This window comes from Agrilus planipennis, unplaced genomic scaffold (genome assembly GCF_000699045.2).
Source record: "Agrilus planipennis isolate EAB-ADULT unplaced genomic scaffold, Apla_2.0 scaffold17, whole genome shotgun sequence".
In the NCBI taxonomy this organism is placed as follows: Eukaryota; Metazoa; Arthropoda; class Insecta; order Coleoptera; family Buprestidae; genus Agrilus; species Agrilus planipennis.
In genome coordinates, this window is record NW_020439021.1 from 339,544 (window position 1) to 353,027 (window position 13,484).

The window sequence follows — 13,484 nt, forward strand, 5'->3', positions numbered from 1 at the left end:
GTATATACATATTTTTATAATCGCTCTGTATATATAAAATATCTTAAAGACCTACTAGAGTACTCTTTTGGTAGTATGCTCAAGTAAACGAGAAACGCACGTATAAAACGTTGGTATAAAAGAAATTTCATAAATGCCGATAATATGATCCCTGTCATATTGACATACCGTCAATGTCAAGTTTAAATGTCGATTTTAACTGTTAACTGTGTTTATAGTGAATGTTTTTGTGAATTTTAAACCAATAATACTTTATTTGCAAGTTTTATAAATGAATAAGAACGTATTTTTGTAATATAGCAACATAAAAATCAGTTTTGGGTAAGTATTGTTTGATTAATTTGATATTTTACCATATTTTTTAATTGTAATCAGTACCTTTTTACTTAAAAAACGTTACAAAAAATTATATATTTTTTTCTATGTAGGATAAAATGGAATCATTTGGCTCATTATTAAGTAATGAAGTATTTGACAATAATGGAGCAGATATTCTAAAACTTAGTCCTGAAGATTTTGGTAGAGAATCTCTTATGCTTGGTAGAGAGTCACTTGGAATTTTAAAATTAAATGAATTAGATGTTACACTTAATGATTACGGTCGTGAATCACTTGGCATTATTGACATTGAAAAATTAAACATAACAGCACACAATTCAGCTGGTTTTCTAAACAGTCCTTTAAATACTGCATTTATATATACCAATTCATATGGAAAATTTCCTAGTACTTCTACAAATTCTGGAGATATTTCATTTCATTCAGCAAGTCTGAATGGCTCTGAGATTTCAAAGATTTATTCTGTTCAATCTTCAAATTTTGCTTTAAATGAAACTTTAAATGAAGCTTTTGGAAGTGGAGGAAGTTTATTAAAAAGATTTTCTAAAGATTGCCAGACAATTAACGTTTTAAATAATAATATAGACACAAAAGATAATGATAAAGAACTACATTCATTGTCTCAAATCCCCAATTTAACATCTTGTAAGGGTGATATACCTAAACAACAGTTACAAAGATGTGTCAGTGAAGGAGGATCAACTAATACAGAAGCTAACAAAGACATTAAGAATTTATCAATCATAGAGGATCAAGGACACTTTGTAAGTTGCAGTTTGTTATTCTAACAATTTTATAAAGTAAAATAAAAAATATATGGAGGAGGGTCTTAGCTGAGAAGGTGTGAATGATCCAATATAATATCTATAACTTTGAGGTAAGCTAAAAAGTTGATAATGATTTAATCTGTTTTAACTAAGTAAGTGGTGGCAAGCTGCTGTGAAATTTAAGGGATAAATTAATTTTAATAGTGGTATCTTTCACAAAATTATTGGATTTACACCTTCAGAGGCAGTTTATGTATGGTGCTTTTTCAGCTAAGGCATTTAGTTTACTCAACTTGGTTGCTAAAAATATTCTTTTATAGGAAGATTTTGTTTTCATTGAAGCCAGCTACCTAGCAATGAAAATTCAAGACATATCATTTGTTGATGATGGTAAATTCTAGTAATTAAATATTCCATAACTTTTTTAATTCATTGTATTTTAATAGCAGATGAATTGTTCAACATTGATCAAACGTCACCACCTAAAGAATTAGACCTCGCAGAAGTAGCTGAAGACAATATTCATCCTCCACTAAATGTATTCAAAATTATTGATAAAATGGTACCACCTGTATTAGTTATGGATCAGAGCAGTTCAAGTTCCAATGTTTGTGATAAAGCAGAATATAAATCATGTGAAAATTTGTTAAATTCATCTATAAAATTGACTCCCAATAATGATAAGAAACTGGTAGTTAGTAGTCAAACACTTCCAAGGAAACGTAGATCATGTGGCATGCAGGGCAGTGAACTAGGGAGTGATATTAATGAAACTGAATTAAAAAAAGATAAAGTGATGACACGAAGTATGTCTGATGGTCACATCAGTACAAATCCTAACTTAAAAGAAGTTAAAAGTATTTTATTTAATTTATCCAATATTATTTCAAACGAATTAGAAGATGTTAAACAAAAAGAGGAGAGTAAACACCTTTTGTCTAGTCTGGCTGGCATTCTGCTCTCAAAATCTGATGATTCTAAAGACAGTGATCTTTCTGATAACACATCCCATGAGAGCGAATTTATTTATTAAATTTTTGTAAAATTGATGGTGATTGTAATAAAATTAATTGTATCAAAAAAGATCAAATTTATGACTACGTGCCTACGTTGGGCTGGATGTTAAACAAAAACCTACTGTATTGTAAAATATGTAGTAATCTACAAAATACATATTTAATGTAAGAGTCATTAGTAAATAGTCTTGAACATCTAATTATTCAAAATATTGCTTATATGACTGAGGGCTGTAAATAATATTGTCGCAAGCCAAATTGTATACATAATTTAGTCGGTGAAATTTAACGAAAAACAGAATTTTTCTGTTTTTTTTAAGTGAAGTATTTTTTAATAAAGGGAGTTATTTACTGTCTAGATAGACTGTTTGTTGTTGTTAAGCTTTTTAAAATGTATTACAACACTTTACCAAGTTATTTTTTAATAGAAATATTTGTTATTTTATACCATATAAACTTGAAAAGGAAGCCTTAAACCTTATTGTTTTCGTCCTCCATGGAAAAATCCTTTGAAAAATTATCTTCTAATGAGAGTGTGGACTGTATAGGAAGAATTTCCATTGTTTTGATTCATTTTTTTATAGATATTTTTTACCGGAAAACCCCGATTTCAATAAAAACACATTCAGATATTCATTGGTTGAAATTATTGACATATTACAAACGTCATTTATTATGAAAATGAAACGTAAATATCTACCTCTACCTTCGAAGAAACAACTAATTAAAATATTTCCTTTCCTTAAGCCGTTACTCTTCAGCGACGAAAATGAGCACAAAGCCTTGAAAATTGTTTGCAAATTTGTCTTCGGGCTTTTACTCGGTATTGCGTTTTACGAAATGATTATCGTAGATTTAAGTTTTCCTCCAACAATATCCTTTTCTGTTGGTGCACTTGCGTCGTTACTTCTTGCATTTGGTTTCGCATTTTCCTTGCAAATCAGATGCATCACACTACTAACTTTTCCGACTTTTGGCGGAAAGGCGGGAAGAGGAGTTTTGAAAGCTCTGGTTTTGACTTTCATTATCTCTGGTCCGGTACAAAACATCAGCAATAACGGCAAAGAAATTGTTCGAGTATACTCATGTACCATATGGCTCACAAGCAATCTTACAAAAACCCGAGTTGAGTTGATCTTCAAACCGTTTATGGAAGCAATTTTTGGCCTCAAAAATGACGTGGCAGAAGTCAAAGAGACCATACAAACAATAAGAGACGTATCTTCGCCTATTGTTGATGAAGTAGAAGGCGAACAAGAGGTGATACGTCTCCGCGAAGAAAACGATTACTTAGACTCAAAATTAGACGACACAAAACGATCCGACGAATTAAAGAAGAAATATAGTACTAAAGGTGAACAAAATGAGGCCGAAAGATACCAGAAGATGTATCTTGAAAAGGTTGAGTTAAGATGTGAGTATCAACTTTCGAAAGCTTCAAATAAATGCAGAGATATGTTTGCAAAAGCTTATGATACGTGTTATGATACTGTAACATGGTTTGCTGCTTGGCTACTTTGTTGGCCAATGAAATTGACTTTTGTGTGCAATATAGCCCAAGCATTGGGAGGATCAAGCAGGTGCGATCCGTCCAAAGCAGTTGATCCAGGATTCGGAGAAGGTTATTTTTATTTGAAGAGATCCACGGACGAACTAACTCAAAATTTCAAAGACGTAAGATTGCAATACAAAGTGCCAAAAGTTCCACAACTTCTTGATTACAGGGATGCTTCTGATACCGCGAAAGCTATGATGCACGACGTCCAAAGGAAGAAAGACATTTTAGATAAGATAATTAAACTTCTAATGAGACTCTTGGCTTTCGTATTTCTTAAAATAATAATCAAGTCCCAGACATATCACGACAAATATCTTCGCGAAATTCAATTTGACAACATTTATATAACAAAGTATTTCAGAAGAATCGACGCTCGTCGATATGCTAACGGAAAACATACACTGTTACCACTGAAGAAGATTGAAAGAAAGAAACTGATCGATCCTCGCTCAGCGGTGCCGTTACAAACCGAAAGAGGACAACTTTTTGGACAAACTCTTCGTCTGGCTCTTGAAATAGTCACAGCAACAACTTTTATTTTATTAGATCGATTATTATATGAGACCCTCATGGTGGTAAGGCACCATGGAAGAATAGATTACATTCAAACTGGTCATCACGACATGACAATAAAAGTAAAAGGAACTGGTCTAATAGCTGGACTTTTACGGTCAGTTGTCAAAGGGTTCAACTTCAAAAAACGTATAAAGTCTTACAAAACCAACCAAGGTTGTTTACCCAATCCTGCTCTTTTGCCAAATTATTACTTATACAAAATATTTGGTATTTACTTTGTCGTTTGGTGTTTGATTATATCCCAAGCGTACGCCCTTAGGCTCAGGAGGGTGATTTGCTCTTATTTCTACAGAAAGAGGGAAAAGAGGCGTGTTCTCTATTTGTACAATGAAACGCTTAAAAGGAGGGTCGCCTTTATGAGGTAATTTACAAGCATTTTATCATTTCAAAACAAGAAGGTACATCATCTCCCTCTTTTGTGTATTTTATCCCGAGAGATGCAACTAAAATTTCTTCTAAAATTGAGTTTTTTTCGCTAGAAATGTTGTTACAATTCCAAGAGATGTACTGAAGGATCATTCTGTTTGTCCTTTAGTTGGTATAGGTATATTTTGTTTCTATATTTTAAGGCACATGGAACAGAAGGTTAAAAAAATGGCTAGACAGCAACGCCTTCGCGAAAATTTGAACATTTGCGCTGTTTTAAGAACAAAATATCCTAAAATATTTAATTGGCTAAAGATGTTCAAAACGGCACGAAGAAAGTGCATCATTTGTGGAGATCCAGAACCTTTGATACCTACTGGCAAACCTGGTGACTATGAGAAATGTAAAACACCAACTTGTCATTTTGTTCATTGTGCAGAGTGCTGGGAAGACGTTGGAAAACAGTGCTTTGCTTGCAAAGAAAGTCCAACTCTCGAAGATAGCGCTTATGAAGAATCAGACGAATATGTAGATGATTCCACATAGAAACAACTAATTTTTATTTGTCGTAATTAATGGTTTTGAACACCTACCATTTTTCTTAAATATACATTAGCATTCAGAAATGTTTATTTGCAATTTAATAGTTGGCTTATTTTTTAGAAGACGAAAATTAGTGAAAAACTTGTTTTTATTCAAAATGCAACAAATATGCACTTAGGTGCTACATTTTATTGGCTCGGTTGATTACATTATAAAATTCTTGCTCGGAATAATAAATTTATTCCATTCTGCATCTTATTTGTAAAAAAAAAAACATGCATTCATATACATATCACACACAAATTTACACCTACGTGTAAAGTAGTACAATAAATAATAGATATTAATGGCAATCTTAAGGAACTATACACAACATAAAATATTCGACAAAGCTTCTTAACAGTTCTTCAGTCCCATTTCTGAAGTAGATAGAAACAAAAAAAAAGAGAAACAACGAAAGTTGTCACGATTTACCAACCGTTTAATGATTTAAAGAAGGATCAGAGATCATTCCCCAGAACAAAGGGGCAGTTGTTAGTTCATGACGTATAAAAAATACAAAAGGCCTGTCCACTCTGAAGTTTTTGCTACCTCCAATATAATCTATAATGCTCATGCTTACCGCCGCTGCTTCTGTGCCTTTTTCGTTTACAGAAATTGTCATTTCTTGTAACATATTTGACAGTCTAAAGTTGCCATTGTCCACTGCTCTTGTTAATTGAATATCAACATTCTCGGTAGTTCTGGAAGTCACAAATTCGCCAACTCCTTTCTCAACAAGGTCTACCGCATTCCCTGTTAAATTGACATCTAAGGGTTGCTTGTTCTTTTGGCTAGCTCTGAAAGCCAGAAACTTTTCCATAGGTTCAAGAAGACTAACCGTGTTCGTAAGATTGAATTTGGGCAGCGTTACCAGGACTTGTTTCCGTTTTGCGGATTGTATTTCGGTCAGGATATTACTTCCCTTTAAAGAGTAGATGAATCTTTTCAAATTAAACTTGTGCTCGTGATCATCTGTGGGCATTATTATGAACATGATTAACTCGTTGTTCTTGTAAGGAAGTCCCAACATTCTGTATTTAGCTTCCTTGTTTTCGATATACTGCACTGAGTCCATGTATCCTCTCATGAACGTTACTTGCGACTGTTTGGTCGGTGTCACTTGAAATGGTCCCATTATGTTCAGCTCGTCACTGAATGGTGTTTCCCATTCCGCTTTAAAATGGACGGTATTAAGGAAAACTGCAGAAGTGGACGCTGGTAATGGACTGTAAAGGATTTTCTGTATGAGTTGATTAGTATGATCTGCGGTCCATTTGTTGATGAAATTCTGCGACGCAATTGGATCGGTGGAATAGTTCATCATGAACACTTGCGACTCGAAGATTCGTAAATTTTGCAAGAATTCCTGCTTCAACTTGATATCCTTGTTCACAAACCATACGCTACTACAGGATAATTTGTACGGTTTTCCAATCGAATCTCTGGCCAAAACTTTAAGTAAAGCACCTAATTGTAAATGAAGTCTTGCATACGGTAAAACATAACTAAAGTTATTGTTTTTATGAAAATAGGAAATCACCGTTGTCTTATCCGCTTCCTGAGTGTTAGGAAGAGAAAGTAGATAGTACAAGTTGTCTTGTAGTTCTCCTTCTGTACCCAGGATAAGTTGAGCTATTGCGACGGCTGCGCTAATAGGCGAAACAATGAAGTTCGATGTTGAAGAGGGATCTTCTAAAACTGCTTGCAAACGGATGCCGATTCCCATAATGGCTGCTAATGCGTCGCCATATCTCTTTTGAATCTTCTCCGATTCTGTTGGCAACTGACTTGTTGATAAGAACAACATGGGGATGATTAATAGTACTTTCCACTTTATAAACTCCATCTGAAAACATTTGAACATTCAAAATTGTTATCATTATTATACGCAAGTATGTTAAACACTTTTATTGTAAAATAAAAGCCAACAGGATATAAAATAATTCATTTGAAACCTTTTGTGAATTTCACAACGTTTTTTTGTGTAGATTAAAAAAGGACCCGTTTAAAATCCCTTAAAAAGAATCCCCTTTAAATTAAAATAAATTTAAAATCCAGGAAGATATATGGAAAGTAAAAGAGAAATCATTTTTTTGGTCTAGTCACATTCTTTTAAGGAAAATTTATCGTAAAATTCCAGTAATACATTAATAATTTGGACACAGTACTTTACATAGAATTTTAAAACACATTAAGCATTAAAAACCCTTCATTATTGAAATAAAAAAAGAGACTACGGTAATGGAAAGAAGAAAATAGAAATAGAAATCTTTTTCAGTTTCTTTATCGTTTGAAAATCAAATATTTGCAGCTTGTATACTTAACTATCAACTACTCAAAATATTTTGTTAGTATTTTTAGGTAAACTTATGAATATTTTATTAATTATAGCTTAATAAATAACTGAGATATAACGCAAAAACCGTTTGACATTTAGTCTTCTAAATAAAAAGCGAATATATNTTTTCACAATTTTATTCAACTGAAAATATAGAAAAATGGGACTACCAAAGTGAAAATCCGTAGCGTTTATTTTTAAAGATGGTATTTGTTATTTGTATTTTACAAAAATTAATACCTGAGAAAGATTAAAGTATATTTGTTTATTCATTATTAGCATTATCTATAGTTAATTTTCCTTTCACTTGGAATTCCCACAGATTTTATTAATCTTTTAGTAATGTTTCGGTAAATATTTAAAAATTTATTGCTATTTTTATGAATATATTTGAATAAATGATTTTACAAATATTAAAGCCGTAATAAATGTAAATAAAATGTTTCTCCTACTATTTTAAAAACAAAATCGCCACTTTTTCTGCTTTCTTGTGTGTGATTAATTCGTTTAAATTGGGCAGCACATCTAAAATTATCCATACAAATATAAATACGTTTTCTGATAACTGTAATATTTGGTAATATTCAAAGAGATAATTCCAAATTACTGTAAATAAGTGATAAATTATTATTTTGGACAAGTCTATATATTATAATAAAATTATATAACACATGAAACTTTAGTTTTTCACTAAATTAATACTTCGTAAAAATGTTAAAAAATACCACCTATTCGTATATTTGCTTAATTTCACCTGTAGGTTTCAATAGTGAGTCATTTAAGTTTGGAGAATACTGTATTATAGTAATATCTATTCCATATTAGACACTGTCAATGAAATTAATTGTTTTGTTTGTTGGATAGGTAGACGAACTTGAAAGTTGTATTGTCACGTGTTCGAAAAATGTATTTCTAGTTGTACATTCGTTAAATAGGTACATTTACACATTACCTTGTTCAATCTATAAGTAGTACGTAAAAAGTTCGAATTACCAAAACTGTTTTAAACAAATACGAAAAAACACTAACTTTGTATATCTTTTACATAAAGGCTGTACTTGTTAAAAAAAGCACATTCACGAACACCTTCTCGCGCGGTACTCGTCTCTTGCGCGTTAACCAACTAAATACCGCGATTAACAATCAAGTCAGCATTGAAATAAGTCAAATGAACGTTGGCATTAACCTATGTAATGGAAAAACCAGACTGTCAACATTGTTTTATTGTCCGTATTCACAACCAAAACGAAATCGGGGATATGTATTTACAGTGTGTCTCGCGTAAACAACTGAGAGCTTTAATTTATTAATACTGCTTTGCAAATTTAACATTATTAATTTTAAAATATAGTAAGAAGTACAAAAGGATTCTTCTTCTTATTTTCCAACGGTAGGCAATGGCAAAACACTTTGTGGAAGTAACTCACCATAATACGATAGTTTAGGCTTGGGAATTTGACAATATTTGGTACATCAGAAATTCTCGTAGAAAGTCATAAGTAACAAAACATTAATTATTTTAGAAAGTGATCTAAGGCTATCAGTAATATTATTTTCGCTTTCCGATGCCATGTTGTATACATATAATTATTTTAGGTCATCATAACGGGGTACTACACGGTAAATCATTTTATTACTTAACTTAAAGACGTTCCACAAAAAATTACAACTTTGATAAATAATAAAAATGTCGATGAAATAAAAATCTTCACTCGTACTATCTTTATCTAACATTAACATTATTTTATGACATATCCGAGCGAATTTATTTATTAAATTTTTGTAAAATTGATGGTGATTGTAATAAAATTAATTGTATCAAAAAAGATCAAATTTATGACTACGTGCCTACGTTGGGCTGGATGTTAAACAAAAACCTACTGTATTGTAAAATATGTAGTAATCTACAAAATACATATTTAATGTAAGAGTCATTAGTAAATAGTCTTGAACATCTAATTATTCAAAATATTGCTTATATGACTGAGGGCTGTAAATAATATTGTCGCAAGCCAAATTGTATACATAATTTAGTCGGTGAAATTTAACGAAAAACAGAATTTTTCTGTTTTTTTTAAGTGAAGTATTTTTTAATAAAGGGAGTTATTTACTGTCTAGAATACGTCGTAAAATAAAATATGTTAATTAAAGAGGAAAATTAATTTGTGGCATGCATTTCTAGAGCACAAAGGAAATTTTTAATTTTCGACCTGATGTTTAGTAAATTAGGAGCGAATTTACAAACAAATCTTTTAAATTTCTATACTTAAGAAACATTATTATGAACTTTTGCAAAAGTTTAAATTCGAGACATTCTGTTTACATTAGTAGGTACTATATAGATGCATATGCACATTAAATTCCAATTATGATTGTATTTAAAAATTATTCCTTAAAACAAATGAACAATGTTAGGGGAATATCCTGTGTTCAATGAAATATTATAGGTACAAAAACTGTACTACATTTTCTTAAGTGTTAGGTATAGATCTAGGAAGTGTCTTTAAAAAGTATTGTAGGACAAGGAGTTTAAAATACTAACCGAAAGCAGTAGTTCTTTCCTTGATTGTAAGTGTAGTCTTTGGTATAGTACTGTACATATACCAGGGTTTAGACTTTATAGAGTATTTTTGGAAATTTTTAGGATAGCAAATCGGTTGTCGACTGCCTTTGATAATACCAGAAATCTACGGAATACTTATTACCTTATTATTTTCCAGTTCTTTCAGTATTATGTACAGTTACTTTTATTTGAAAATATTCTAATCTGTTTAATGTACACGGAGAAAACTAAATTTTTATACAATTTTCGATTGTAAATGACTAAATTTGCCGTAGAAATTGTAGAATTTATTAGACAACTTGTAATAATCTCAATTTTGACATGTTTCTTTAAAAATTATTTTAAGTTCAAATTCAATTGTAATTTTTATTAATTTCGCTTACGAAGCAACGGGCTAGTGGGATATAATTATTGTAAATATCGCTTTAGTATTTAGGTAAATTTTCTTTTTTCATTTTCTCCGTGTATGTCAAATAATTACGGTAGTAGTATTAAGGTAACTTTTCTTTGTTCGTAAACGTGTTCACAATATTTTTGTCTTTAAATTAAATCCTTAAATAATCCAACCGCTTTACCTTATAAATGTTAACAAACCATTTTCTCTTGTTCCTGTGCTTTATCGTTTACCGCTTCGTGCACAATTTTATCCTCAAATCTCTTCAATTTTCTGCTCTAATTTTTATTTGACTCTGGTCTGTCACTTACGCGAAACGCACCTATTTTTATTCAATCCTGCATGATGATCCATCAAGTCAACTAACTTGATGGTTTTGCAAATTGCTTGACTTAAAAATAAAGGTTTTCATTAATCGACTATTTGATTTGATCTTCGTTGCTACTTGAGTTACCTCATCCCTTGATACTACTTGATATTGGCCCCGAATATCAATTCTAACTAATATTATAAAAGCGAATGTGAGGTTGTTTGTTAATTACTATTTCACTCCTTAACTGCTCAACCGATCATCATGAAATTTTGTACACGCATTACCAAGGATACAGAAAAGGACATAGCGTACATTTTATCCAGACAAAAAAATGCTGTTCCTGTACGGGTGCGAAACATGGACAGTGGGCGCGGCGGAAAAGACAAAGTTAGAAGCGTTTGAAATGTGGTGTTACGGGCGAATGATGAGAATGATGAGCGTACCGTGGATAGAGAACGTTAGAAATGAAGAGGTATTAGAAAGAGAAGGAGAACAGAGGACTCTATGGAAGTCAATAAGAAATAAGCGAGAAAGGTTAGTAGGGCACCTTCTCAGTCATGAAGGTCTAGTCAGAGATATATTAGAGGCAGAAACGGGAGTTAGGAGGGATTAGATTACTGTTCGCAGACAGTTAAGAATATGGGTTGTTCTAGTTTTAGGGAAATGCGAAGATTAGCTCAGGAGAGGAAAGAGTGGAGGTACGTGTCCAACCAGTTTTAGTACTGACTACCTTATGATGATGATGATGATGGTAAATTTCTTTATGAAATCTTCATTGCATCTTTGCATCCGACAATCAGTACCATTTTTGGGTCACTTGTAACTCATGATTTCAGTGACGCATTTTTCCTTATTGTTTTAGATTGGTTTGTTCAGATTGTGTAGGATTTTTAGAGTATTATCAAAGAATTTATTACGGTCTGTGAATCTGTAACTAGAAAAACCAACAACGGGTAATTAATCTGATAATCATGAATAAACAGTACAAACACACTGTAGATAAATAATCAATTACACGAACTTTCCGGATAGCGTTTTTCGAAAGCCATAACTGTTTATCAAACGCGATGGCAAATTGTAAAATCAAGGCAGTTAAGTACAATACGATTATGAATTTAATTCGAAATTGATTCGATACATAGATCATAACGAGATATGTACTGTATCAAACGAATCTTTAAACAAAACCTTGATTTTTACAGTATTTACTTTTTAAACTTTACGTGAAACATTAAACGTTAAATTATTTCAACGATAATTGTTTTACTATAGCAGTAGCTTTATCAGGTGGCTAAATTCTTATAATAATTGATATACAATCCATTGAAATTTAACACATAATCAATTTTATAGTTCACTTAGGAAACTTTTGCATAGCTATTTAATTTATATAATACAAAAAGTTGAGATAGTTGAAATTCTTAAAGCTTTAACTCATATTAAAGTCAGGATTTTCCTGCAACAAACTGGGTTTTATTGAGCTCTGTCCTTCCAAGAAATGTGAGTAAATATGAGTGCGCAAAAAATACGAAATAATTCAATGCGCAAAATGTTGAAACAAAAAATTAATTAACTTGCATAAAAAATATACTGTACCTAAATTTATTGACTTTTATATCCATAATTTATTAACAATTTATCTGTAAGTGACGAAATTAAATTTTCAAAAATCAATTTGAAATTTGAGATTTACGTACGTCTTTCATAAAAAAAATATTTTCGTTTCAATAGCAGTTCAAAGCAGGGGATCAAAATTTGAAAGTAGGTTATCAGGGTTGTGTAGCTACGAATAAGTCTTGTTTATACATTGGCAAAATATATGAAAAAAATCATGACGACATAAAAAAAATAAAATGATACTTCTGGAATTTATAGATCCAAAATTAAATTAATAGAAGCTGATAATTTTTGTTCTTATTTGTCTAAATACCAGTTTTTTCTTTCTTCGGGTTTTTCACGAATTGATTGTGAAAGCTAATTCAATTTATATTTAAATAACAACTTGAAAAATACCTGTTTTTTACTAAAATCATTAAAGACACGTTTCAGAGCACATCTTTTTAAAATTAAACAGAATTATCCTTTACCTAAAAATACATTTTATCGGAAACTACATTAACAAAATAATTCCGTCATCAGCATAAGGGTCGTCAGTAAAAACAATTCCGTAACAAATAAAAATATTGTCAACAATTTGCTATTGTCTTTGTTGTTGTTTTTGTATTATTGTTAACAAACGAGTTTGTTTTAACCCCAGGATGCTTTTTGATCTCGAGCACTGAAGATAACGTTGAAGATAGCGCATCCAATGCTAAGATAGTTTGTTGTATTAATTTGTTATGCTAACAGTAATAAGTTGTCGTTGTAATTATTCTTGGTCGGAGTGTCTGTTGCGTGTTGTGCTGGACATTTTCGAGAAATTTCATTGCAATGGAACCAAATGTAAATAACTTAACTATTTCCTTTATTGAAAGCGCATCTAATTCGTCGAAACCAATAGCACACAGATTTGTTTGGGCTTTCCATCCCAGAGATCCCCTTATCAGGAATGTTTTTGTTGATACAGGTTCGTGGTTAATTTTAAAAAATAAATAGATATATCTCCAGAAATATTTTCAAAATAATAATTAATTTATCGACTTATAAAATATAGTGATTTTAAAGAATTA

At 31.3% G+C, this 13,484-nt stretch overlaps 3 protein-coding genes across 4 annotated transcripts in view; 2 read left to right on the forward strand and 1 right to left on the reverse strand.

Moving 5' to 3' along the window:
• The first annotated feature begins 2,786 nt into the window (after positions 1–2,786).
• On the forward strand, positions 2,787–5,168 carry LOC108744307 (E3 ubiquitin-protein ligase DCST1). Its single transcript, XM_018480013.1, has 2 exons — positions 2,787–4,617; positions 4,826–5,168. Exons 1-2 carry the CDS (start codon positions 2,798–2,800, stop codon positions 5,166–5,168), a joined length of 2,163 nt encoding a protein of 720 aa, XP_018335515.1. The 5' UTR covers positions 2,787–2,797.
• Positions 5,169–5,332: 164 nt separating this feature from the next.
• LOC108744423 (heterochromatin-associated protein MENT-like) lies at positions 5,333–8,744 on the reverse strand. 2 transcript variants are annotated; one of them, XM_018480177.2, is made up of 2 exons: positions 8,575–8,744; positions 5,333–7,053 (listed from the first exon to the last, which is right to left on the reverse strand). In XM_018480177.2, exon 2 carries the CDS (start codon positions 7,051–7,053, stop codon positions 5,647–5,649), a length of 1,407 nt encoding a protein of 468 aa, XP_018335679.1. In that variant the 5' UTR covers positions 8,575–8,744; the 3' UTR covers positions 5,333–5,646. The 2 variants fall into 2 exon arrangements, with proteins under 2 accessions (XP_018335679.1, XP_018335678.1); XM_018480176.2 differs by having other exon boundaries at positions 8,498–8,743.
• Positions 8,745–13,128: 4,384 nt separating this feature from the next.
• LOC112904951 overlaps positions 13,129–13,484 on the forward strand; it is a 2,191-nt gene continuing 1,835 nt past the window's right edge. Inside the window, exon 1 of the mRNA XM_025976283.1 lies at positions 13,129–13,381. Coding sequence (XP_025832068.1) covers positions 13,246–13,381 — 136 coding nt within the window. The 5' untranslated portion in view covers positions 13,129–13,245. The remainder of the gene's footprint in view (positions 13,382–13,484) is intronic.

What these genes read in the sequence shown, in the direction of transcription:
- LOC108744423 (XM_018480177.2), bottom strand. Translation starts at nt 7,053, where the DNA reads ATGGAGTTTATAAAGTGGAAAGTACTATTAATCATCCCCATGTTGTTC.
- LOC108744307 (XM_018480013.1), top strand. Translation starts at nt 2,798, where the DNA reads ATGAAAATGAAACGTAAATATCTACCTCTACCTTCGAAGAAACAACTA. An exon ending in AGGAGGGTCGCCTTTATGAG is followed by an intron (nt 4,618 to 4,825) that starts GTAATTTACAAG and finishes CTATATTTTAAG; the next exon opens with GCACATGGAACAGAAGGTTA.